This window comes from Leptinotarsa decemlineata, unplaced genomic scaffold (genome assembly GCF_025532065.1).
Source record: "Leptinotarsa decemlineata unplaced genomic scaffold, Ldec_3_MD MMD2_tig00000218_RagTag_RagTag, whole genome shotgun sequence".
Lineage (NCBI taxonomy): Eukaryota > Metazoa > Arthropoda > Insecta > Coleoptera > Chrysomelidae > Leptinotarsa > Leptinotarsa decemlineata.
This window is the reverse complement of record NW_027412545.1, coordinates 2,666,776-2,693,994: the sequence shown is the minus strand read 5'-3', so window position 1 is coordinate 2,693,994 and position 27,219 is coordinate 2,666,776. Positions and strand designations below refer to the sequence as shown.

The window sequence follows — 27,219 nt, the reverse complement described above, 5'->3', positions numbered from 1 at the left end:
TATAGGATAAAATGCAATGTTTTTGTTCCAAACTGAGTAAGTTTGGAACTGCTTGGATTACTTGGAATTCCTGAAAATGGTCTTCTCAGGCATTTGCATACAGGTACATTTTTGGTAAATAATACAGCTGCAGAGGAGTTATGATTTTAAAGAGGGTATTTAATATACCGAAACCTGATTACCCATTAAGACAATTGTCGAATGTTAAATGTGACACAATATAGAAGATAAATGATCTAATAGATTGATAACACCCTCATATTAAAATAAAACCAAGTGAATTGAATAATTGGGCATGCAAAACAAGGTAGGTATACTAGCAAATTAAGTAGGAACATCATTCATCACAAGGACAAATTTATATAATTTCAACAATAAATGCAGTGAAAATTATTCGATATGTAAGTATGAATTATTATTATTTATATCACCTCTTGAATTTCCTGCATGGGGAACATTAGTCGTTATTATCTATTTATCAGAACTCACCTCAAATCGAATCCAAAAGTTGAACAATTTTTTTCGTAGGGCCTTGGAAGAATTTTTAATGAATTAAAACACGGTTCAATCCAACGATTACGCGAAATATTCACATAAATAAACTCGTTTATTCAATTGGACAATGAACAATTGGGCACAAACGGTTAACTAACGAAATCCTCACTACCGCACCGCACGCTTGAAAGCAATTTTGTATGTTATTGAATGTCAGTGCAGTGTTGTGATGCGAAGCATTGGGCGAATGTTTTTCTCTTGATTCGGTTTACTTCGAGTTGGGTGGGAAAGAGCATGGCGCTCGATGTTATTGTCCCTCGGTTTATTCGCCAATGTGCAATGTCTATAATCTACATGCGCACTGGGGTATTGGGAGCTTTCGAGCTTTGAATTGATCATACAGGGTTTGTGTATTTTTTTTGAGATGGTATAAAAGGAAATTCTCTCGGAAATTTGTGAAGTAATAAAAATTAACGCAACATTGTAAATTATGTTAGCTTTTTGGTGCCGATAAACTACCCCAGTTATTCATTTCTATCAGAGAAAAACTAATGTTTTGCAACTTTTAGGATGATTCCAAATGCGGGATAATTTTTCATATAATATTTTCAATGATCCTAGTTTCAAATAAAACAATATAAATATTTGGAGACTCCTGGCGCCATCTACCTTGTTAATGTCGAGGTTGAATTTAAAATGATGCCAGTGAATATGCGACCGATTTGTTGTTTCAATTCCTACACTTTCACTATCGGACTGTAGATGTCGACGTGTTCATTTAGATGATGTGAAGTAACTTGGCTTGGAATATTTTAAAATTTGTCAATTCTTGTTAATAATTTTAATTTTTATAGATTATTTCAGGGATTTCAAATCAATTTATATCATATTAGACAATGGAAGTCCGAACCAATGAAATGAAATGTGTTCATTTGGAGTAAGCCAGTGATGTAATCAGTATATATTTTTTTATCTGGTCATTGTCTAAGGATTTATCCTTAGACAATGATCTGGTACATAATTCTCAACCTGTGGTACGCGAACTCCTGGTTAGCTAAGCTGAGTTTCTTTTTGAAGAATTCTGTAGGCGTCGCCAATAAACAAGCTGATCACTTCAATAACTTCACACAATGGTGGCATATTTGGCTGATACCTTCAGTGCTCTTAACGAGCTGGATTTAAGTCTGCAAGGAAGAGATAACAATATCTTCCAAATTGAAGATGAAATAGAAACTATGATAAAAAAGATTGACCTTTGGGCTTATCGTAGAAAAAAAATTATAATCACTTTCCTACACTGGTAGCGTTTTTGAAATCCTTTGGTGTGGAAATAATTCCAACGCAAGTAAAAGATAAACACCTTCGCGGTTCAAGATCTTCTTTTCGGTATTATTTTCTAGAACACGATAAATGAAAACTGGCTAGCAGACTCTTTCAACACAGATGTTTTAGATATCATTGGTTTGACAACGGTACAGGAAAATTAATTAATAAAAATATCAAGTGATTTAGCTTTGAAACGTAATTTCAAAGAATCTTCCTCATCAAGTTTTGGGTCAATAAAAAAATATAGAGAATTATCAGAAGAAGCACTGAAGCATTTACTGCTTTTCTTATCCACATAACTTTGTGAAAAGGTATTATCTGCTATAGTATATATCAAAAACAAATACAGAAACAGATTACAATTGGGATCCAGAACTTTACCTGTCTCATGACTTGAATGAAGTTATTGGTACTATTATGATATGCCTCAAAGCCATACTGGATAATGAAGAAATCATCATAAATGCATTCTATAAATCCCCATGGACTTCTATTGACATATTCCTAGAAGAGCTCAGTATAGTACTTAGTGAACAAAAAAGAAATAAGTACAATATTTTGATTGGGGACATAAAAATCGATATTTAAGAAAATAATAATGATTGTCAAAACTACTTACACACCCACTATGAACACGGTTTCAATTCAGCTATAAATTCATCAACGCGATGTCAGGAACAATCTATCACTTGTCTAGATCACATTTTCATACATGCTAAAAAACAACAATTATGATACCAGTCTCCCAATGACAATACAAACTTGCATAACTGATCACTTCACGATCCTACTCCAATTTGTTCTCCCTGGAGTAAAAAAGCTAGAACATATCCACAGAGATTTTTCAGAATACCAATGGAAAGAAGTCTTCGAACCAATAGAATCTCAAGGGGCGACCGAAAAGTTCATTGGAAATGAGAAAAAACGTAAAAACTGGATAATCAAATCACTAGTAAAATCGAGCAATAAAAAAATACAAAGTATCACAAATTAAAAAAGATCCAAATAATAAAACACTTCACTTGACTACACAGAGTATAAAAATAACAAAAATAGTCTTTTACTAAAATAAAATTCAGACAAAGAGAACTCAATGGTATTGTGGGAAGCTGTCAATGAAATAATCGTAATTCCCATCTCGATAGACATAAATTGTATGGAATTGAATGATGGATATGTAGGATCAAATAATCCATGGGACATAGCTTTATTATTGTTCATTACACCAAAGTCGGACCAGAATTAGCCAAAAAAATTGAAAAAATCGATGAATATAAAGAAAGTAAGAAAACCAATAATGCATCACTTTTTCTTTTTCCAACGAATGATACAGAACTCAAATATATGATTTCGTAACTGAAGAACAAAAAATCAGCAGGATCCGATGATTTCAAAGCAGAAAAATTGAAAATTATTGCAGACTACATCACTCCTCCTCTTGTTCATATCATCAATAAGTCATTTGATACTGGCATTTTTCCTTCTGTACTTAAGATATCTACAGTCATACCAATATACAAAAATGACAATAAAACCGAAATGTCTAATTATTGCCCTATTGCGCTGATATCTAACTTAAGCAAAACAATTGAGAAAATAATAAAGATGAGATTAAATTCATTTATTGAAAAACATAACATTCTCTCAGCATCACGATTTGGTTTTAGAGAAGGAAAATCGACACAAGAAGCTATTAGGGCATTAACAACAAAAATTTACTGCACAACCAACAATAGGAGTTTTCATAGACTTGGCAAAAGCCTTCGACACTGTCGAACTCAGTCCTCGTAAAAGTCTTGGAAGATGTAGGTGTATGTGGTACAGCGCATAGTCTAATGAGGTCATACCTGACTGGCAGAACAGAGCGGCTTAAAATATGAGACCACATCAGGGAAGAAAAATCTTTTACGTGTGGTGTACCTCAAGGAATGAACAATATCTTCTTCACAAAAGGAGATTGCGAAATGATAAGCTTCGCAGATGATACTGTCATTATATACGAAGATGAAACCTGGCAGAAACTGAAAAAAATGAAAATAACCTTCCTCGCATTATAAAATGACTGAATCATAGACTGCTTTCGATAAACCTAAAAAAAACCTTTACCTACCTTTTTGCAGCAACAAAAGAGTCTTCCGCCTTTCAATCAAATTACATTGGATGATAACTTTACCATATACTCTCAGCAAATAAAATCCTTGGAATTATAATTAATAAACATTAAAAATGGAACCCAAGAAGGCCTGTTAGACATCGTAGTTCATCCCTACTGCAGTCCAACAACTGTTTGGTATCAAGCTTTGAAGAGTGGATAAACGCCTTGTAGTGAGCCAATCCTGGAAGATTCTGCCAGAAGTCTGCTACCATTTGCTACCAATTTAAACGTTGCTCGGTAGGAGCCAAGAGCTTCCAATGCCGCTTGACTGTCCGAGAATATTTTTATTGACGTGTGTGTGAGGTTGGATTTACCCAATCTTTCCGCACACAATTCATTAGCGTAAATTTCCGCTTGAAATACAGTCGCATAAGTTCCTAGGTCTGCGACTAAAAACACCTGCACCAGAACCGGAAGATGTTTCTGATCCATCTGTGAATCAACAACTATCTGCTCTTAATATTTCCTTCTCCCGGAGGATCCAGTCCTCTCTACTTGGGAATAGTACTTTATAAGGCAGTTCGTAGTTGACAGTTGGAGGCATAATGACAGAGGTCATTTCCAGAATTCTGTGACTTCCAGTGTCAACCAACAGTCTGTTGCACTCTGCATTTGATTGATTTGTGCAATTGGCAATATGCACAAGTCTGTATGCAGTCCATCTAGCCTCTCTCAGTACCACGATGTGGTACTGATGGCACCAGTGATAGCCGGACAAGCCTGTCTTTGTAAGCCAGAGAGCTTCGCTCGGGCCGTTTTCTGTAAAGCCTTCGGCCACCAAGCAATTGCATCATAAGTGATCATTGGTCTGACAATCATCACATAAATCCAATGGATTTGTTTGAGACTTAAGCCTCAAGTTTTACCACAAATCCTTCGACATGTCCATAGAGACAGTCTGGCTTTGTGTAAAACTTTTTCCAAGTGAGCGTTCCAGGTGAGTCTTTTATCAAGGACAATGCCAAGATATTTCACCTCCCTTCCAAATGGAATGACCTCACCATTGAGGGAAATTGACGTTAGATCGTCCAATTTTCTCCTCTTAGTGAAGGGGATTAACAGAGTTTTGCTGGGGTTGACATACATCTGCTCCCTCAGGCACCAACTGTGAACAACGTCCAATGTGCTTTGGAGGATATTACAAGCTACCCTTCCCGACTTGGACCTTGCCAGGATGACAATGTCATCTGCATAAGCTTGCAGATCAACTTTTCTTCTGTCAAGGGCATCAAGCAGTATGGTCAGGAGCGACCACAGAAGGGGAGATAGTACCCCACCTTGAGGGCAGCCTCTGATGACCCTGAAGCTGATGGCCTCGCCTTGAAGAGTCGTAGTTGCAGTTCTGTTTACTAGCATGGCATAGATCCAGCCAGTTATGGTCGATTCTATACCCTTCCAAGCCAGAGACAATCCTATAGATTTAGGTAATGCATTGTCAAATGCTTCTTCAATATCAAGAAATACAGCAACTGCAATCTCCTTGTTGTCAAGGAATTGGGAGATTTTCTCAACGAGGTTGTTAAATGATAAATCTGTCGATTTGACGGTTTGATAAGCATACTGGTGGTTATTCAGGGGGATGCGTTTTGAAGAAGATCTGGAAATATACCAATCTCTCCGGGATATTTGTGATAACCTTCTTTGCGACGTCCTAATCGTTCTTTTTTGGGCGTTTAGCGCCCTCAAAAATAGGAATTCTGTTGTTATCAAGAGTCAGATTTCCAAGAAAGTGGTTTTCTATCAAAAGCTCTAACGTTTCTTTACTAGAGGTCGTAAATGTTCCATCGGGTTGTTTAAGCGACCCAATTTCAGCAGTCGGCTCTCTAGAGATAATCTTGTAAATTCTTGTGCTGCGAGGTAAATCAGAGATACTCTCACAGAACTTCCTCCAAGACTCCCATTTTACCTTTCTGATTTCCTTGTTGTAGAACGTTTAAGTAGTTTTATAAAGCTCCCAGTTACCTGACTCTTTAGCTTGAATGAATAAACGTCGAACTTCTTTTCTTTTATTTCACCAAGATCGGTCGGTCGGTAGCCAAGCGCTTTGGGTGCTTTGTTCACTCACTCGAATTGACTGCCGTGTTGGTCGGTGGTTCAAGCCCTAGTCTGAACGATCGATCTTCACTTGCTACCGTCCAACCCGTGTTAGGGATCACACGTCAAAAGGTAAGACCTCGTTAATCCTTAGCTCGTACAAGTTTCGACTTCTGAGGGTTGTCGTTCGTAGGGGTACGACAGCTGGTTAACGGAAAAACATATTTTAAACAGATTTTTTTTTTAAACAGAAGAGTTGTGGTTAACTCTTTCAACCCTTAGTGGACAGTTCTCATGATAGGATGAGATCACTGCTTCGCGAAATTGCGTCGCTACTATATTCATATCATTACAACTTTGAATAGTAATGAATCCGTCCACAAAGTAAGATTGGAGGGAGTTTTTATACCCACTCCAATCAGTAGATTTTGAGTCACGATATTCCACTATTGGTCTTAGACCTGTTACAATATTGAAAAGAATATATCTATGGTCTGAACAAGAAGGTTCAGTAGATACAGACCAATGGTGTATCTTGTTGCTCAGAGAATGTGAGCTGATGGTCAAGTCTAATAAGTCTTGCCTATTACTAGTGACAAAAGTTGGTTCCGAGCTCTCATTAATTAAGGACAGTCTTTCCCCTAGTTTATTCAAAGAGTAACTCACCTCTACGGTTTATATTCGTGCTACCCCACGCTGTATGGTGTGAACTGGCGTCACATCCCATTACAATTTGAGTGAGTGTTGAGTGAGTGACTTTCGACATTATAAGTATAGAATTTGTTGCAAAAAATCAGCACCAACCTTCACATTGAGAAAGATATTTTTCAACAGTACTAAAATAAAATTGCTATTTTTTCTGTTTTTAACTAGGGCTCCTTGAATAATTGATTGATTTAAAAGAACGCCTCCAGAAATAAAACTCTATTCTAAATTGTTAATCATAATTTCCTCTATGCTATTAAAATATTGAACAATTGAATGATATGACGCATTCATCTTCAGGATCTCTAGCATACTACTTTCTATGGGTTTTTCAATTGAATGTTCTTGCCTATTATTATTATTAATTTGGTATTCAAATAATACTTTATTGTGTGATTTTCACTAAACAGTTTACAAAACAGCAACACGTGTTTCGTTATTCAATAAGTTTCTGAAGCTTTTTCATACTTTGAGAAAGCTGTAGATTCAATTATCTGTGGATGTAAATCAATCATAACATATAATTTTTGAAGCACAGTAGATTGTAAAACAGAAAATAATACACACATAATCTGGCTAACAAAACCACAAAAAATAAATATAATAAATTACAAACTGTGGAAGGGATAGCAATTTTTACATAATCTAATTTGGAGCTAGTATAGAAAAAGTTAGACCGGATTGGCAGCTATTTATGCTCAAGGTTTTCTTTCATTAGAAAAGTCCATATCTGTTCTAAACACTGAAATGAAGAAGTTGAGAGAAAAGAAAGCTCTCAGAATTTTTCTTCTTCTTCAGATGATAAGTGAAATGGTCAAACTAGTTATTAATAGGAGAGAAAATCATAAAATAAAGAGAAATAACAGAATTTAAAAATGGGAATTGATTAAAAATTCATTTCAAATATTGTTCCACATTTCAATATAGTTTTAAATAGTAATTTCCAACAAGTATTCCTATTCTAGATTCTGTGTCTTCTTTATCATTAATTTTCTTCTGGATCCAGTAAATAAAGAAAACGATTTCACAATAACCGTCTTTTATTTATTAAATTAAAATTTTACTTTTGAACACATTCAAGTAACATTCCTGAAGTCTTTCTCGAGAAAAATTTATACATTTTGAAAATTATAGAGTCCTGTGAGCAAGATGTCTGGCCAGAGAATTCTTAAAAATAATTAGAAGACTGACATCCATGAAAAAAATCTCCATTTTTTTTCTAGAGGACATGAAGTATGGAAGACGTTCTCAGTACTGCAGGACTCTTTAAATACACCTATAAATTAAAAAAAAACTAGCTGAAAACATGGGGGCATATGTTCTGTGAATATTTCAAATCGGCGAAGAGTTGAAAAATATTTGGCAGTTGTGTTACTATAATGTTTCAAATATACATTCTTGCACTAATTGTGAAACAAAATGTCTACAGTACACAAAATGAGAGATGGCTAGTGGGAGATCAGCATGCTGTGCAAACCAAGGGTCTGTGTTTACTTTTACTTCATTACTACCTCAATACTGCACTGTTCTAATATAGTTATCAATTGATCACAAGTAATAGAATGCAATCAATAGTTCTAATTTTGTGCAGAATTACGGGATGATGCGTATAACCGGCCATGGTTCATTCAAATTCATTTTTTCCATTAAAATAAAAGATCACAAAACCATTAAATTTTGTAAATGGAAATTCACAACTATTTTAATATTTTTATGGAATTGTATTTTCAATTACCATAGATTAAAAGTGCTGTGGAGAAATTTTTTTCAAATTTTGCTCAAAAAAAGAGATATGATCTAGAAAAGAACAGAAATTCCATACAGGAAGATTTTGTATTATATTGGGTAAAAAAGTGGGTTTTCAATCAAATGAAAGCTGGAACGAATTTACAAGTGGTTGCATGTTTCATACTCAACTAGTCATTGAAATAAATTTTCAGCAAAATTAATTCACAAAATAAAACCGGTCACTTGCCGAACACAGTTTGTATTGTAATAGGAAAATAGGTATGTGACAAAGGGCAATAGCATCTTGCCTTACGAAGCACCATCTATGATATCGAGAAACAATTCGACCCACGTGGCATGCCTGTCAAAAATGATTTATGGGCGAATTTTTGGTATCTTGGATTACATTGTTGCAATTTTCATAGGCATCTTAATTTTTTTCAAATAAAATATTTTATTTATTTATTTTATAATAAATGATTTTAAAACAGAAAGTTACTAATGTAAGTTTCTGTTTTAAAATCATTTAAGTAATTTTGAGTTCATCCATTATGAACAAAAAATGTATTACTTTTTGTAGTATAGTTTTCTTTCCAGTTTTCAATGTGAAGCAAGTAATTGAAACCAGAACCCTAGAACCCTGGGTCACTGACGAGACATATGACGGGTCGAAACAGTGCTATTTAGTAATGGAACAGAAATGCTTTTTTTGGGGTCTGCTTTTATTGCCTAGCAAAGGTAGCTGATAAAAAACAAATCTATTTCTCAACTGGCGGTCAATATTGAAGCTTGTTTTTGCAACAGGCTGCCTTTAAAAGCCTAGTATATCATTGACATTCGTGGTTTGTATTTTGTCAAGCTCATAGATGTACCCATCGTCCTTTTTCATAGGCAATTCGATAAGTAGAATTTGGAACCTCTAGCTTAAACTGAATCTATTGAAAACACTTTTCCCACACCAAAAGTCATCCCCTGATGATGCTAACTTAGTAAAACGCACGTCAAGAGAGTATTTTTGTCCGGGTGTGGTAAAAGTGTTTTCAATAGACTCAGGCTTCTTCTTCAAGAACAGTTGAGTTCAGTAATGCATAAGTGGTTCAGCCCAACACCTCTGATGGGACCTATGGCGGGACAAAACAGCAATGTTTGGTTTGGATCATAAATGCTGTGTTATGGAGCTTTGGTTTTATTTAGTTGTTTAGCAGTGAAAGCTGACGAGAAACACAGAAATCGATTTCTCAATCGGTAGTCGATATCGAAGCTTGTTTTTGTGAAAAACCGCCCCTAGGAACCTCGTTTATCATTGATATTTATGGTTTGAGATTTATGTCAATCCAACAAATGACATCTTCGTCATGTTCAAAATATTTTTTGGGACAAAAGGGTTACGGTAGCTTAAGCCAATAAGGATACTACTTCGCTTTGATCAGCTAGAACTAAAAAATATTTTAGTCATTCAAAGATGAACTTTGCCTGACTCAATTAATGGTTTTTGTAAATTGAGTTTAGTTTGGTCATATATTTTTTTCTAGGGTGCTTGATCATTAGCCTCATGTTTTGGGTGGGTACTATTAATAACTCCGCGAGCTACCAAGGAAGCATCATGGCTATTCCCAGTCTTTCAGGCATGTAAGATTGCACAATCATCCTAACTTCAACTAGATAAATTCTCTCGAGAAAAATATCTAGTCGAGGTTGGGATCGGACTCACAACCTTTCGATTGTGAGATGAGGTCACTACCACTGCACCAATTCACCGATAGTCATATATTTGTTTGATCAAATCACAGAATTAATTTCATTTTATCATACAAGAGAAAACAATTAAATGTTCAACATTTCTAACATCCCACTTACTGCGTTGAAAAAAAAGGTAATGATTATTATCACTACCTACTGTCAATATATTGAAATATAAAAAAGTTTCCATTTGTTGATATTGCAGTATCGATACTTACCATTTCCATATTTGAGTTCGTGATAGTTGGAGTAAAACTCGAATTTTTGCAGTGAAAATACGGAAGCGCCGAAGGAACACATATTTTTACTATTTGTTTCTCAGAAATGTCGACTTTAATTTCGAAATTACGACTTCAATCTCGGAATTTCGGTTTTAAACTTGAACTTTCGTGAGTCTAAATTTTAGATTGAAGTCAAAACGTCCAAGAAACAAATAATAAAAATGTGGCTTTTCTGTGCTTCCGAAGTAAAATATAAAAACTTATTTTCATAGAGAATGGCTTTTCTCCTAGACATTTTCCAGTAAAAACATTTGCTCCAAAAGATGTTCGGAAAAATTGAAAGAACTGAAATATATTAGGTAACGTTTGGGAGTTTTGAAATTTTTTTAAACGTTTCTGTCACTTTTTTTTTGCTTGATATTTTGGGTATTACAATATTCAGCAATCCGAAAATAAATATACAGATTTCAATTATCACGGACATTTTGCGTAAAAAACGTTTTTTTTTAACAGAGTTACAGTTCATTTTGAAGACAGGAACAACGAATTTGGTTCTTGAAGTAACTTTTCTTTAAAAAGGATTCGTTTTTTTATCAGCTAGTTTGTTGAAGACAAATTTAAAATGTGACAAATTTATAATTAATTTGTTGTGCTTTCCTTAAAGGAAAAATGTAAATATTTTGGAGTAGCAACTATTTAGCGTAGACTCAGCAGTCTTTTCTTTCAAGCAAAAATTATGTGGAACAAACATTTGTTATACTTGTCTTTGGTTGGAACAAAACAATTTAATTTTTGTTTTGTTTTCTATTCTACACTTCTTCATGCCCTGAAATATAATTGAAAATGCTTGACAAACAACTCAAGTTTATAAGTTCAAAATTTATACATATGTCATCTTCTAGGTATCCATCAATCATGATGATTTTTTCAAGAGGGACTCACATAACTACCACAACAATTCCAAAGTAATGTTGATAACTATTTCAAATTATAAAATATACTGGCCTGCAGTTTCTCACCAGAATTTTGAATAAACGAATCTGCATCAAAATAGAAAACACTACAACTATTAGATCTTCATAAATTTTTCAACAAGTATCAAATAAGTCATGTCTCTTAAGTAAAAACTGAAATAATCAACTGTTACGATCACACCAGTCTAGCATTTCAAAATCAGATCTAAAATTAGTATCATTAAAATGGTCCACACACAAAAATCGATCCCAGACACCCTGTGGGATGAAAGTTTTATCACGTAATGTTGTTGGGATTATCACTCGGTTCTTTGTCTAGAGCAGTATCTCCATCAGCATTATCCCAACCGACGTCAAACATTTCTTTGGCTTTTCTTTCCCAAACGTTTTTGTTCCTTTGAATTTCCTTTGTTTTATGGGCAACTTCTGCGTCTGGTTGTCCATAATTTGGAGGATTAGCATAAGGATCATAACCCAGAACTGATAACATCGGAGCAATATGGGCCATATCTTTTATGACGTCTTCTGGTATATTGCCAACCCATTTTGATAGAGCCTCCAAGTTGACTGGCTTTATTACTTGGTCACTAGAACGCTCCACTCTATAACAATAAATAAGTATCATTATCCCCTGCTTTATCTCTAAAAAATTAAATTATTATATATATATATATATATATATATATATATATATATATATATATATATATACCGGCCTTAACCAAACTGTGAGTTTGGTTAAGGCCGCGCGCAGCCTCGATTATTCTAGTCTTTGTACCGGCTTCGATGGAATCCCGGCGAATATTCCACTGGATTCGATGGAATTCCAAAGAATTTTTTATGGCCAAATATAAACACGATCCACTCGCCTATCAAAACAGTCAAATGGAAGTGACAGTGCGGTACGCGGAACGATCTAATAAGGCCATAGACATTTGAATAGTCGTTGAAGTTAAAGTGTTATGTTGTATTAAAAGTGAAATAAAGTTTAGTTTGATTATTGTTTGGTGTAGTCAATTATTTGTGAACCCACGGGGAAAAACGTAACAATATATATACCCTACAGAAGTGGTGTGACAGACCGAATTGGACGGATCTTCGAAAAATATGGAGATAGGGCCATTTTCAAGCCTAACATGTAGTTTTGATTTAATCAAAATTCAGTTTCATTTAATGATCTCAATACATACAATGAAGTCTCTGGTGATATAAAGATTTGAGGAAATCAGAATAATATCAAGTTAGGAAACTCTTACTCAAAGACTCACATTAAAACTATTAATTTAAATATTACTTTTAAACACATCTATTCTTATTGAGACAATATGATGTGGTTCAAATTTTTTGTTTTTATTTAATAAGAAATCCTATACTCATTTCATTTACATGTAACAATATTCTTTGTTTTTTTTTTAATTAACAATAAAATAAATTTTAGTATGAATTTTCATAATAATTTTTATTAGGCAGTGGATAACACAATATTATAAGTTAATAATAAGTCAACATAAAGAAATTAATTTATTATATTTATTACTAAGCAAAATTATTGTAATGTCGGAGAAAATTGTCACTCTTTTTTATGTTCAGCTCAGAGTTTTGACCTTCCAAATAGAATAGAAATAAAAATAAATGTCGTTATAAAAAGCTTATTTACTTTTAACCTAGTTTTCTGTAATAGGGGCTTTGTTCAAAGTGATATCAGCCAATCTGAATCATTTTTGGTGTAATGTTTTGATATTCAGAAACAAAACGTTGACGCAAATCATCTGCAAGTCTTTTTTCCAACCCCAAAAAAAATCCAAAGAACCCAAATCGGGTTATCTCGTAAGCCACTCCTCTCTTCGACAGATCTATCTACCAGTGATAAAATGCAGGTGCCCAATTTTGTTGAAAAGGCAGCTCAATTCCATTGTAACGATCACTATGTTTCAAAATGTTTATCAGTATTAATGTCAAGAATATTAATAAATGTAAAATTAGAAATTCATTCAATCTACTTTCAATAGGAGGTAGTAAAAAGTACGTTTATTCTTATTTTACAAGCATACACAATTAAGTAGTTCTTCATAATCACAGTGCTAACTACACAATGCACAATTAGCAAACCTTATTTATAACTATTGTTTCTCTATATCTGCTTCACCAAATTTTACAAAATAGGTAGCGTTGAAAAGAGGAATCAATAGTTTTACAAACGAGTTATCACGTGATCGCTAATCCCATTTGTGATTCATGTGTTGGTTCGCATTTCACGGAAGAAGTGGAAGCAACATACTTGAAAATGCACTCGAAATAGTTTCTCTTCAAAATAACAATCAACGAGTCTTACCCTTTTTTTTAACGCTAATTATTAGAAATCAATCTTGTATAGTTTTCAAATTCGTCTATCTAGTGGATTTGAAAATTGTTTTTGAGATCCGGTTCAATTCAATAATAATTTTTTAAAAGTGGAATCGCTCAAATATTCATCAGATTATTTCACTTTCTATTTCAACAAGAAAAAACTCAAACTTACTTGCTGAGCTCGATTCCGTTATTGATGAAGTCTTCATGATGAAGCACGGAATCGCTCCAAGGGATATCCAGAAACTCAAGTACTTTTTCCATCCATTTCTTGGGATGCAACACCAGTTGCTCGTAGGGTACCCGCAAACATCTATCAGGCCCCAGTTCCCTGCATTGGCTGTTCATCGCTTCCACAGCACTGTTCCATTTCTTCAGGCACTGCCTGTAATCGGTCAAATCAAAACCGGTGATTGTAACTTTTCGAGATATGATAGAATGGGCTGTGGCACGACCGTCGCGAACCATGAAAATGAACTTGGCGTTGGGGAAGAGATCGATGACGTAGGTGCCCATTTTTATTGTCAATGGGTCTTTGTTGCAGAGTCTGGGAGCTGGCTCGCCATGCTTCGCTATGATTTCCAACGTGAATGCTGCTATGGCAGAATCGAGAACTGACTTTGTGATACCAGCCTGATTCAATCGCATGGATTCTTTCTCGGATTTGAGCCAGTGGAATCGCATCTGAAGAAGACGGGGAATCACACGGGTTTCCTGACCACATCTGAAAAAAAAATCGATAGTAGTTAATCATTCAAATTTCTGCTATAATGATATTATTGAATAAAATCAGGAGTGCATTAATAACTTTTGTTATCAGCCCTTAAACCTTATTACATTTGTGTTAAGTAATTTTTAAATAATCATTATCTATTTTTATTATTACACGCTTTATATAAGCCTATATGTATGTTTGTAACTCTCAAGCTCGGGATCTGTATTTGACAGAATTACCGAAATTATTGCTTGATCTACTCGCAGGCAGATGGCGCTGTGCGTAACCTCCTTGATATAATTAGAACTCACTTTACATGTATTTTTTCATTTGAAAAAAGTATTTTTTTATTAACACGCGCGCCTGTTAACCCTCCTTTGTGCGCCTGCTGCCTTGGGCTTGGTAGCTGATTTTCAGGCTCCCTCTCCGGAATCGGAAAATATCAATGGTCATTTTTCTAAACAATATAAGGCTGATTGATCTCAAAGTTTAGACAAAATAAATATAGTTTTAAAAGGCTAAAAACACGCTTTTATAGCATACGAAACTAAAAAATTAAAAATAAATATAGTTTAAAAAACTAAAATACACGCTTTTAAAGAACATCGAACTGAAAAGTTAATTTTTTTTTAATAAGCTTAAAACTTTTGCTGGAAAAATCCTCACTTGTTTACTTTGTAGTTAGAGGTAGCGAAAACTTATGTGAATTTGTGGAACTTCATCTAGCGTTTCCTAATATGACTAATAACCAGTCCGTGCAAAGGTTATTGTTAAATCATCTGAAAATGGAATTAACAGGTGATGATCGACTATACTGCCAAACATGCGTCAAACTAACTGACTGTTATGAGGAAATAAGTATAGCTGGGGCACCAGTCAATCTAATATTAACACTGATGATCTTCAAACAAGACTCAACCTCTGACGGAAGCAAGAAACTCTTTCGAAGGTTCGAAATAGATGAACATTTCAATCTAGCAGACCACTGTTATAATATTCATGCAGTTATTGTTCACTGTGGTTCTGGCGTAGAATCTGGTCATTATTACGCATTGGCCAAAGACGAAACGGACTGGTTTAAGTTTGACGATAGTCGTGTCACGAAGTGTCCTGGGGATGTATTGAATCTAATGGGGCCTCTGGAGACACCATACATTTTGTTTTATGAGAGAGAGGACATTGGCAGATCAAGATCTTCAGATGATGTGTGTTATATCCTGAAAGTTTTCAGGTAAAACCAAGGTGTGGAAATTATAACACCGCTACGTTAATTTGAACTGTTTAATGTCACACTCTAATTATCAACTTACAATGCGTTCTGCTTATCGCAGGTCGACAGAAAGGTACAAAAAAGGACACTGTTTTTATATGTGAAGGTTAATGAGCAAACCAATATATGACAATGTGGTACTGCAGGGTTTTCCGGGTTTTCCTGTAGCTGAAAAAGCAAATACGCCACTGGAATCAATGAAGTCGCCCCGGAGCGCCAATTAATTTTTATTGTTGTTTTTATTTTTATCGTTGTTTTATTATTTTTCAAACAATAACGAACGAAAAATACTAGTATTATTGTGAAAAAAGCGTGGGCGCATTGTGCCATATTTTTTGTATATCTGAAAAGATAAATATATTTTACCTGTAATACTGTATTGTACCGAATTGTTTTTCCAAAAAATCTACCTGTCTTACCAGATTTAATAATTTATCTAATGAGTTTTGTCATTACATACTGTTATATAAAAGAAATTGTAGAATAGTTTGATGTACCAGTAACTGATGAAGCTACCGTGTAGCGAAACGTGTTTCAGATCAAATTTATTATTTATTTAATTCATTTATACTTTGTTTTATGTTAGCTCACCTCCTCGCATAAAATGGCGAGAAAAACTGAGAATCAAAGTGCACTAATGCTTTCTGAGTATTGCTTACTTTGTTACCCTGAATTTACCCATAGGTTTAAGATGGACACTTTTTTACGCAATTGTAAAATCAAAAATTAAGTAATAGTAAGAAAAAGTTTAAAAGTGTCTGACGTTTATAAATGTGAAATTATTCATTTTCGTTAATTTTTATACTTTATGTTGTTATTTGAACACAAAATCACAAATGAAGAAGATACAATTTTAGTTTACTGTCAGTGTTGCCAGATATGCCGCCTAAAGTGGAAGTGAGGAAGTGTGAGAACAATACTTCAAAGAAGGTCTGATCTGAGGTTGCTAAGGTATGTTCAGTTTTCTGGTTCGGAACAGTGTTCCAAGCTTTTGAGGAGCAGCCTTTGGAATTCCAGCGACATGATTGTGCCAAGACATATTGGTGTCCATTTTAACCCCCAACAAACTTTTCGAAGTTCGGGGACATTTATCTTTTTGGAGAAAACCGTTACCTGGGTTTTTGTAACAAGAATTGAACCTGGTTACTTTCAGCCCGATTCGAAATCACTTCTAGATCCTCATTAAGATATGCAACTCCTGCTGCCGGTGAAGATGTGCATCTGCAGCCAATGTCCTGGAATCCAAATAAAATGACGAGACAAATGTGCTGTCGTCAGCAAAGTAATATAATGGATTCTTGGTTTTTTCCAACAAGTCGTTGATATACAATAAAAAGAGGGTTGGAGACAAATTAGATCCTTAGAGAACACCAGCGTTGATGGAGAAAGTATTGTATATCATATGTTAATTGTTGATGTTAATTTTTCATCAATAATTATTTTTTTTTAATATGGAATATACCATTTTCTCACTTCCTTGCTTGTATATGTTCTACTTTATGATTGGAGATAAATGACATTTCAGCATCTACTTTTTTCTATTTTCTCATTTTTCCAATAACTTTAACCAGCGCAGCCCATATTTCTTGTTTTTGTCAAAAAATTTCTTATCTGCGCATTTTAAAAATTTTGTTTTGGGTCGATTTTTATTCGAAATAATTTGACAAACCTTTTTACTATGAGCTCTGTATTTTAGTACAAAGCCAAACTTGGTTCTCTGAAATGGCAAGCTGGCAAAAAAGTTCAAAGTGCAATGTTTATCTTTGTTCTTTTCTGTTATGTTTTACATTATTCATGGTTTTCTGTTATGAGACCATGTGATATTCAGAAAAATTTAGGATGGGCGCCAAAATGTTTTGCTTCATTTAGGACCGGCCCTGTGTGTATCATTTTAGTTTTCAAACTATGCTTTGCACACCCCACAGGGAAAGCTACAGTATTTTACTCTCTGAAAAAACTAACCTGATATCGGGATGCGCATCCAACATGGCCCTCATCAGAGTAGTTCCAGATCTCGGAACACCGCCGATGAAAATTAGCGGCATCTGCCTGTTATATTCGTAAATTTTCTTATCGTCTCCAACGACATACTTCTGGTCAGTAACCATAGTGGGAAAATCTGAACTTATCAGTCCAACCGAGTGTACCAACAGGTACACGACCAAGAGGGCACATATCACCCCAAAGGCCTTTTTGAGACCTCCCCGGAAAGGTCGCTTCAGTTGCATCACGAAGTTTTCTTCACCTCATCGTTGGATCCATGGTTTGCGGGCACTGAAAATGTAAAAGATTGTATTTATAATTGTGATACTGATTTTTTGTTAATATATGTGACAGAATTGGCTGATATTTGATGAAAAAATCTTATATTTAAATACATAATGTATCTATATATTTGAGTACCTCCGCAATCAATTGTAAACTTAATCAGTAGACATAATCTGTTTCAAAAACTCCATGTCATTCAAAAAATTACCTTGAGATCAATAACAGTATTCTAATCTTTTGTTGTCGTCTTTTTTCAATGTATAACAACTCGAAATCAATTCTGAGGTGTAATTGAAATGTGATGGATCTGACACTATACAGAGTATAACACAAGTACGTGAAGTTGCTGATAACATTACAAAAGTATGTGGTGGATCTCGTTAAAATAAACAACTTTTTCCTATGAAATGTTTATCGAAACATCATTCGTTTTCGAGATACAAATTGTTGAAATTTTTCAAAACATGGTTGGCTTTTGTAATGTTTTTTTGCAATTTTAGTTATTTGTATCTCGAAAACACCTTCACTTAGCGCCCTAGGAACTAAGTAATATGCATCGATATAGAAAATTGTAAATATCTCCAAAAAGATCACCTCAAGCATTGTTGAGGAAGTGTACCTTTTTACTTGGAAAAGGTGTGGAAATAAGGGTTTTTCATGAAATAAACCAAAAGTTTACAGTCAATAAGTTAGGGCAATTTGAAATAAATACTGACAGCGTGCGCATCGTCCTCTAGATGTTGCATAAAAATTAATACGAAATTATGATTACCCACGTCAAAAAACCCCGGGTACCAAATTTTGTGCAAATAACTAATTTTTTGCAAAATTGTTTTTTGAAAAACGAAAATAATATTCAGTTTCAACACTCTGTATCTCCGAAACGAAGCATTTCCGGACATAAGTTTATATAGACTTTTTTTCTTAAAATTGTCTCCTGAATACGTCACCTCAATATTTCAACGAACTTATGTTACACCCTGTATAATTTGAAATTAAGAAAATAACCCAATTAAGTGGGATACTCCAGCCAGTTGATTAGTGTACATAGATTAGTTTTCTTAATCATTTACTAAGTCACATACATAAATACAGCAGTAGGAGTACATGTGCAGTGCAGATAATATATTAGGAAGATATATATATATATATATATATATATATATATATATATATATATATATATATATATATATATATATATATATATAATATATATATATATATATATATATATATATATATATATATATATATATATATATATATATATATATATATATATATATATATATACCTGGTATCAGGTTCCTGATACCAGGTGCAGGGCCAACCGCGCAGCACCTAAGACCCTTATGTACTTCCTGTTGGCATTTCCTGCTCATGCGGCCTCAGCCTATATCCATTGATATAACGCGGCCCTCGAACTGGTCTATTACCACCTCCGGCACACCTAAGGTATTGATGAGACAGTGGTGTTGCCTTATGCTCTGGGGAACATTGAATCATCGAGAATGAAAAGGGCTGATTTATTTGGAACTGACCATTTCCCACCCTCAGGCTTATAAAAGTTGATAAGCTTTGGGTCTAGCATAAATGTCTCAGTATTTAAATCTGATAAATCAGTATGTAACGCATACTGTACAAAAGGAGACTTATGGATGGTATAAGGTTATTTCAACAGTTTTGTTCGTTTTCATGAGTATGTTTTGAACTGTAATATCTCAGTGAATACTAATTCAATTTTTTCGAAATAAATGCCAACTGAATCAGTGCACTTTTCCAACGTAGTCGAGTAATTCCGTCAGCATATAAATTGGGTGCTAGGGATTTGGCCTGTCCTTATTGGCGAAGGTTCTACCGGTGAGCAAGTTATCGAAGTGCTTGGAAATATGATAGTCGGTTGATCTAGGGAGTATTGTGGGCGCCTAATTCGTTTAATTTTTAGACAATGATTTGTGAAACGTGCGGACGGGCGTTGTCGTGAAACACGAACGGACGTCTTCTGCTGTGTCGGCTGCTGCTGACGCAATTTTTGGTACAATTGGTCGATTTCTTCACAATAGGACTCTGCTGTGATGATTTGGTCGGAATACAGAAAGTTATTGTTAATCACACCAGCCGCTGACCACCATAGAGCAACCATGTTTTTTCGAATTTGGGAGGTACCTGAGTGGCCCAACCGCTGTCCTAAACGTCTCCAGTTGGCGTAGAGAAACTTTTCATCAGAAGTGACGATCCCATCTAAAAAAGGATATTTTTGTTGCCCAAAAGCAAAGAAAAACAGACCTCGAAACGTGTCAACTTGTGCCGATCTTTCAAAGCGTGGGACACCCACTTTTCGAGTTTTCTAACCTTTCCAATACGTTTTAAACCATCAAAAACCACATAGAAGCTGACACCCAGTTCTTCCGACATACCACGCACCATTTGTGATGGGTCAGTCATCAGCAGGGTTCTCAAATTCTCGTCCTGGATAATTGTAGTTGTACCACTTCAGGGCTCATCTTCGAGGCTAAAATTTATGGAACGAAATTTTGTAAACCAACGCTGAACACTGCGTTCACTAACACTATCATTGTCAATAAATTGTATGAGTTTGAAAATCTCTATATAGGACGAAACTGCAGTGACGTTAGTTACAAATAAAAGTGGTGAAAATCATAGAAAGTTTTATTTCTCATTTTTCACTATCATTACCAAATACCTGGTTGATTTTTCGGGCTGCTTCGCAGCGCTTTGGTTCAATTTCAATTCGTAAAGAAAAATTGGCCAAAAATCGCTCACCATCATATAGTAATAAGCTGAAAAGAGGCAAACAGCATCAATGTATAGACTGTATCGTATCGATCAGTATATACCACTGTCCTGAGCATCTCAACGTAGAGGATCCACTTTTCATCACACGCGACGATCATATCCAAAAAATGATCGTTTTGGTTGCGCAAAAGCAAAAAAGAACAGACCTCGAACTGTTCGTGATGGGACAGTCTCCACCAGGGTCCTCAAATCCTCGTCCTGGATTACTGTAAGTCGACCACTTCGGGGCTCATCTTAGAGATGAAAATCTCCGGAACGAAGTTTTGCAGATGAACGTCGAACAGTGCGTTCATTAACATTAATCATTGCCAAATGCCTGATAATTTTTTTGTTTGTTTCGGCAGCGTTTTGGTTTAGTTTGAATCTATAGAGAAAAATCATATAATATCAAGCTGATAAGAGCCAAAAAGTTGAAATTTGGGAAAAAAAATTATAGCATCAATGTATAGAGTACAAAATGTACAAAATTCTCTATCGATCAGTATATACACGATACAGTAGAATACATATTAATTGAGATATGGAGCTACGAAAAACATGACACTGAAACAGACAAAACTTTTGAAACAACCTAATAAAGTTATTTTCAAATCACTCAGTAGGATACATTATTTTCATTGGTGTTTTTCTTATTCTATTTATTTTTTTTTTGTATAGGCATGAATGAGTTTGACTCCATTCGTTATCATACACACGTGTTAAAAGATGCTGCTTGTAGCCAGGAAATAACCAATCGATCCGATTCACTTCACCGATTAGGTACGCTCAAACATTGCAATAACGATTAATTATTCGTGTGTCTGGTTGATAGAACCCCAGTTTCAATCGAACTGTTGACTAATCACAGAAACAGCCCCATAGTGGAATACTCGCGAAAGCGTAAAATAATTGATTTCGTACACGGATTCATTCATATCAATTGGTATGCCGTCCGTTCGATTTTTTCTTATAAATATTGAACAATGTATGTCATAAGGACTGACAACAATGCAAGACGAATAAGAATATATTGTACAACGATCCAATCAAAATAAGTGCATGTTTGATCAACCTATAATGAGTTATTTATTCTATACAATTACACTTAGGACTGATATGTGTGATTGATGAATTTTTTATTTTATGGTAGTTCATTATCACTTTAATGAAATGAATAAAAACACTTTTGTCTAATTACCACTGGTAGTCTTTATTTATACGACCGGTTTTGGGTTTGACCCCATTATTAATTAGTTTTGAAAAGATAACACCATAAAATATCCCGAAAGCATGTTCGTTAATTGGTTGGTCTCTTCCGCTATTAATTATAGCCCTGTTCAATCTTCCCTAATTTGAATTGAAACATAAATTCCAGCTCACTCCCTTTACCGCTCTCAATTTTTGAAATAGATGTTCCTTAGTATAAACATGATTTTCCAGCATGTCGTTTATGTTGTCATCTAACCCAAATACATAAATTACGCTTTTCAGGGAATAAAGATGATATTGTAAGATTTATAATCTGTAGAATTTATAGTTTAATCTGGTGCTCCTTAAGGTAGTGGATAATTATCCTGGCTACTATTTTTCATAAATGACAGTTGTTTGAATCTAGAATACGTATTTTATATCAAGTGGCTGCGAGGTGGTCTGTAGGTTGACTTTGTAGAAAACGAGTAAGAAACAAAGAAAATTTCCTAGTGTTATAGCAATTGCTTGAGACTAGGATATATGTGGATGAATTTTAGTAACGCTAAATGTTTCAAAGTTTTAGTAAAAAAATACCAAAAGTGATACAATTATAGAATTTTGTAAAGCAAGTGACTGGCACATGAACCTCCATGTACCTCGAGCCGGGGAGCCAGGTCTTCTCCTCAAAATTCAAAAGGGTGAGTGGGGGCTTACACATGAGGAGTGAATACGGCTGTCCCTAGTTGACGATTCACAATAGTTATTATGACAGATTACGTTGTGGAACTGTTAATTAGTGGTGTCTGCTCTTTATCCCTAAGGATAAAAGTCTCGATATTTATAAGGGCCGAAATGAAGTCGTAAAAAGTTGGGTGGAAGTCTGCAAGTGTTCAACGTAGATTTCGCTATTTTATCCATCCCATTCTTGATCGTTGACGTTTCTGTTGTCGATGTTTATGTCGAAGGCAGCAGCTCGTATGCGAATGGACGGTAGGTAGGGGTGAAAGAGTCCTAAGTGTCACTTTAATGAAATGAATAAAAACACTTCTGTCTAATTACCTGATAGATTTTATTTATGCCACCGGTTTCGGGTTTGACTCCATTATCATTATGTATCAATTTAAATTAGGGAAGATTGAACAGGACTAAAATTATTAGCAGAAGAGGCCAACCAATTAACGAACATGCTTTCGGGATCTTTTTATGGCGTTGTCCTTCCAAAAATAATTCAATATTCTTTAATGTTTTTGGAGTTCCTAACCTTCCACACATTAAATAAATATAGACCAACATAAAATTTGCTCAAGTGTAATGAAGGGCGAACTGAAAAGATCAACCCGAAAAGTAACTGAGCAATATAAACCTTCGAAGAGTCCAAGTTAGTCAGTAATAAAAGAATAATGTCTTTCAAACACCAAAAATATTTCAAATTATTTCATGTTTTACTTATTCCTTATACATATTTATTACTTATACATAACAAATATTATGTTGTTTTGACAGTTTTGTTCGTTTTAATATCATATGTTGTAGCGCTCAAAATTCTCCTTAAATATTTTTTTTCAAATCATAAACGATGAACATAATTAAAAAAAACTCGTTAACTGGTAGATCGATTATTAATTATTCCGACAATTGCCGTTAACCTCTAACCAGTGGAAAAATCAAACTTTCATAATAGGCGCCACATGATTTTCAATTATCAAAAAAAAAGTTCTCAGAAGTTCATCGCACTCAAATCATGAAATAATGGGATGGATCAGGCGAGTATATATTCTTATATTTTTTTGTGCGTGGGCTATATCATTTTAATATACAATAGATTATAATGAATGAAATATAGAAATAAAGTTTTTTTTTCAGTATGAACAAAAAATGCACTAGAAAAATTGTTTACAGATATAATATTAAAATCATATATAGTAAATATAAATAAAAACATTTAGCATGAACAAAAAAAGCACTAGAAAAATTGTATACTGATTTCACATTAAAATTACACATAGTTAATATAAATGAAAACATTTAGGTTATATAATGAAACAATCGCAATAGGTACATTACATCGAACATCACTCACACATCAATCAAACAAATACCCTTTTTTTTTTTAATGAAAAAAATAAACAAACCATGGAGAAGTTGACCTACAGATTTCACAACTCTAATCACATACATCTTCTACAGACAATTATACATTGTAGTAATATGTATTTTTCACATCAACATATTGGTGTATCTGTGCTCTAGGCAAACCTGAGATCCAAGCTTTAAGCTTATATTTGAACATATTAATGCCAACGATAGTTTTGATATGTGCTGGAATAAGATTATACAGCCGAGGAGCTAAGTAAGCATAATACTTTTGTAAAGTATTATTCTCTGATTTTGGTACATAGGTTGAATTCATTTTGTGGCGAGTTGCATAATGGTGTTCAATTTTTCTAAGTTCATGTTTATTTTTGTGTTGCCTTATAACAGTTTTGAAGAAGTAAAGTTGCCTTATGTCTAAAGTCAATGCTTCCTTATATAGCGCTTCTGTGCGGTAAGTTCTTTTTTTATTTGTGGTTATCTTCAAAGTTAATTTTTGAATTTGTTATAGGTTTTTTATTTGAGAATTACTTGCTGCTCCCCAGGCAACTATCCCATAGAAGAGATGAGTTTCAAACAAAGTATAGTATAGCATGATCATTTGAGTTATATCTAGGTAGGGTGTCATGTATTTCAATCTATATGTAACACTACGTAATTTTTTCACCAAATAGTTAATATGTGCATCCCATTTCAAATGGGCATCTATATATATACCAATATACATTATTTTATTTACTGAAGAAATAGTGAGATTCACATTATTACATTTTATATGTAGTGATTTGAAACTTGGTAAATGGCTAGCATAAGATGTAAAGGTAATGTAAAATGTTTTGGCCAAATTAATACTCAGTAGTTTACTTTCAAACATTTAAAAAACATTTAATAATAAGACAATAGAAGGTACTGTAATCAATAGTTAACTTTCGAAAATGCTGATCCTCACTCTAAGGTAATAAAGCCATTTACTTAACCACTTTCGTGTTTCTTTCAAAGACCACATACAAAATGGTTCCTTTCCTCTCTTCACTTCCAGTGTTAATGGTCGCACTGTTCGACGTTGGTTTGCGAAATTTCTTTCCAGAGATGAGCCTCAAAGGGGTCGACCTACAGTAATCCAGGACGAAGATTTGAGGACCAAGCTGACCCATCACGTGGGATGGCGGAGGGACTGGTGCTCTACGATTTGAATGATCGATAGAAATTGTCAAGTTTCGAAGTCTGTTCTCCTTTGCTTTTGCGCAACCAAAACAATCTTTCTTCGGATCGGATCGTCACGTGTGACGAGAAGTGGATCCTCTACGTCTCTACGACAACAGGAGACGTTCAGGACAGTGATTGGACATATATGAGCCACCCAGGCACTTCCCAAAGGCGAAATCCCAAAAAAAAAGACCATAGTTACTGTATGGTGGTCAGCGGCTGGTGTCATTCACTTTAACTATCTGCAATCGAGCCAAACCATCACAATAGTCATATTGTGAGAAAATTGATAAAATGTACCGAAAATTGAGTCAGAAGCAGCCGACAGTGGTCAACAGAAGAGGTCCGATCCTGATTCACAATAACGCCAGTCCGCAAGTTCCACGAATCACCGTCCGTAAATTAAACTTATTAAACGAGTATGCCACTATACTCCCAAGACCTTTCGCCCACCGACTACAATCTTCCCAAGCATTTCGACAACTTTCTCACCGTTAGAACTTCCGCCAATCAGGATCAGGTAAAAACGGCCTTCGTCGACTCCATCGAATCCTGATAACGTAGTATTAACGCTGACGAAATTAATCGACTTGTGGTACGTTGAGAAAAGTGCACAGATTCATAAGGCTCTTCACTGACGTATTACAGTTTAAAGTAGATTCATAAAAACATTGGGCTGTAAATGGGTAAATGGATTGGGTAAATATATTCAATTGAACAAATATTTGTTTACATCATTTGTCTCTGTATAGACATGTTACAATACCTTGTAGTTTAATTTTAGAAAAAAAAAGATAACATTTATTCACATGATGCTAGGCAAAAAACTAAAGTTTATCAACTAATCTCATGATTGGAGATAGCACAACTCTCCCCAAAATATGCGGATAAAAAATACTCGTATTATGATCTAATCTAAATAATAATATGAATTTCAGAAACATTCTAAAATCTTTTTTAGTAAAACATAGTTTTGATAGTCAAGCAAATTTCTTAATTTCAAATTTTATTTGTGATGTCCAAAACGTAAAATGAACAATTTTCATTTTTTGTAAATATTTTCATAAATAAGTTTTATCGATATAAGAACATAGACTTCCATGACCGGAGTCTCGATTAGAGATAACAAAACTGTGACTGTACGAAATGTTTCGTCTGTTACTACGGCCAGACATCATCAGTGGTATATGCGTTGACTGCGAGGACGAAAATTATATCTCGAAGTCTCAGCAACAATAGTTTTATCTACATTGATTTCACAAAATTTATAGTATTACGGTTGTATTTTTAAATCTCTGTTTGATTACAGCTTTTTGTGAATAGTCCGATAGGTGTTTATATAATATAGAGTAGCAATTCTATTTATCTACAGGCCTAATGGATGAATATGCTATATTTTTTTATATATCAGTTAACAAGGGTAGGAAACAATTTATCAATTTTGTAAAGTTGATTTGATACTAAAATTTGGAACCCAAGTGGTACTATTCAGTTGAATTATCCACAATAATTAGTGGTACATGTATTCATAATATTAATGTATTTATATTTTCATTTCAATACAGGCTACTCATCTTCTGCTTTCGTAATTGATGATGATATTTCAATGCTGTATGTGAAGTCGTTCCTACTCGTACAAAAATGCGAATGTCTCCATTATTCCAATAGGTAAATAACTGCTATTGTGGGAACCCAATTTCTATGTTTTCAGTTATTGTTTTCTTTCACTCTGTACATTGTTATTTTCAAGTTCAGATTGTGCGTGCTAATTTATTTACAGATAATAGTGGGATTATTTACTACGTGAGATAATATCATTTTCGTATCAGATCAAGTGGTTTCATTCGAGAATCGTAGAATTCTTTGGTTGATTTAATTTCATGGTACTGAAATGTGTTGATGAAATAGAAATCCAATCAAATTGACTAATTTCTGATGATGGGGACGAATTTAAC

General features: G+C 34.4%; 2 protein-coding genes across 3 annotated transcripts in view; both read right to left on the bottom strand.

Moving 5' to 3' along the window:
- Nucleotides 1–805, bottom strand: part of corn (microtubule-binding protein cornetto) — a 100,492-nt gene extending 99,687 nt beyond the window's left edge. The window contains exon 1 of the mRNA XM_074173266.1: nucleotides 490–805. The gene's annotated coding sequence lies outside the window, so the exon portion shown is untranslated. The remainder of the gene's footprint in view (nucleotides 1–489) is intronic.
- Nucleotides 806–11,251: 10,446 nt separating this feature from the next.
- Nucleotides 11,252–27,219, bottom strand: part of Tpst (Tyrosylprotein sulfotransferase) — a 95,736-nt gene continuing 79,768 nt past the window's right edge. For both annotated transcript variants that reach the window (XM_074173260.1, XM_074173259.1), the window contains 3 exons: nucleotides 17,672–17,983; nucleotides 13,897–14,448; nucleotides 11,252–11,980 (listed from right to left, as the gene is read on the bottom strand). In XM_074173260.1, coding sequence (XP_074029361.1) covers nucleotides 11,656–11,980; nucleotides 13,897–14,448; nucleotides 17,672–17,937 — 1,143 coding nt within the window. In that variant the 5' untranslated portion in view covers nucleotides 17,938–17,983 and the 3' untranslated portion in view covers nucleotides 11,252–11,655. The remainder of the gene's footprint in view (nucleotides 11,981–13,896; nucleotides 14,449–17,671; nucleotides 17,984–27,219) is intronic.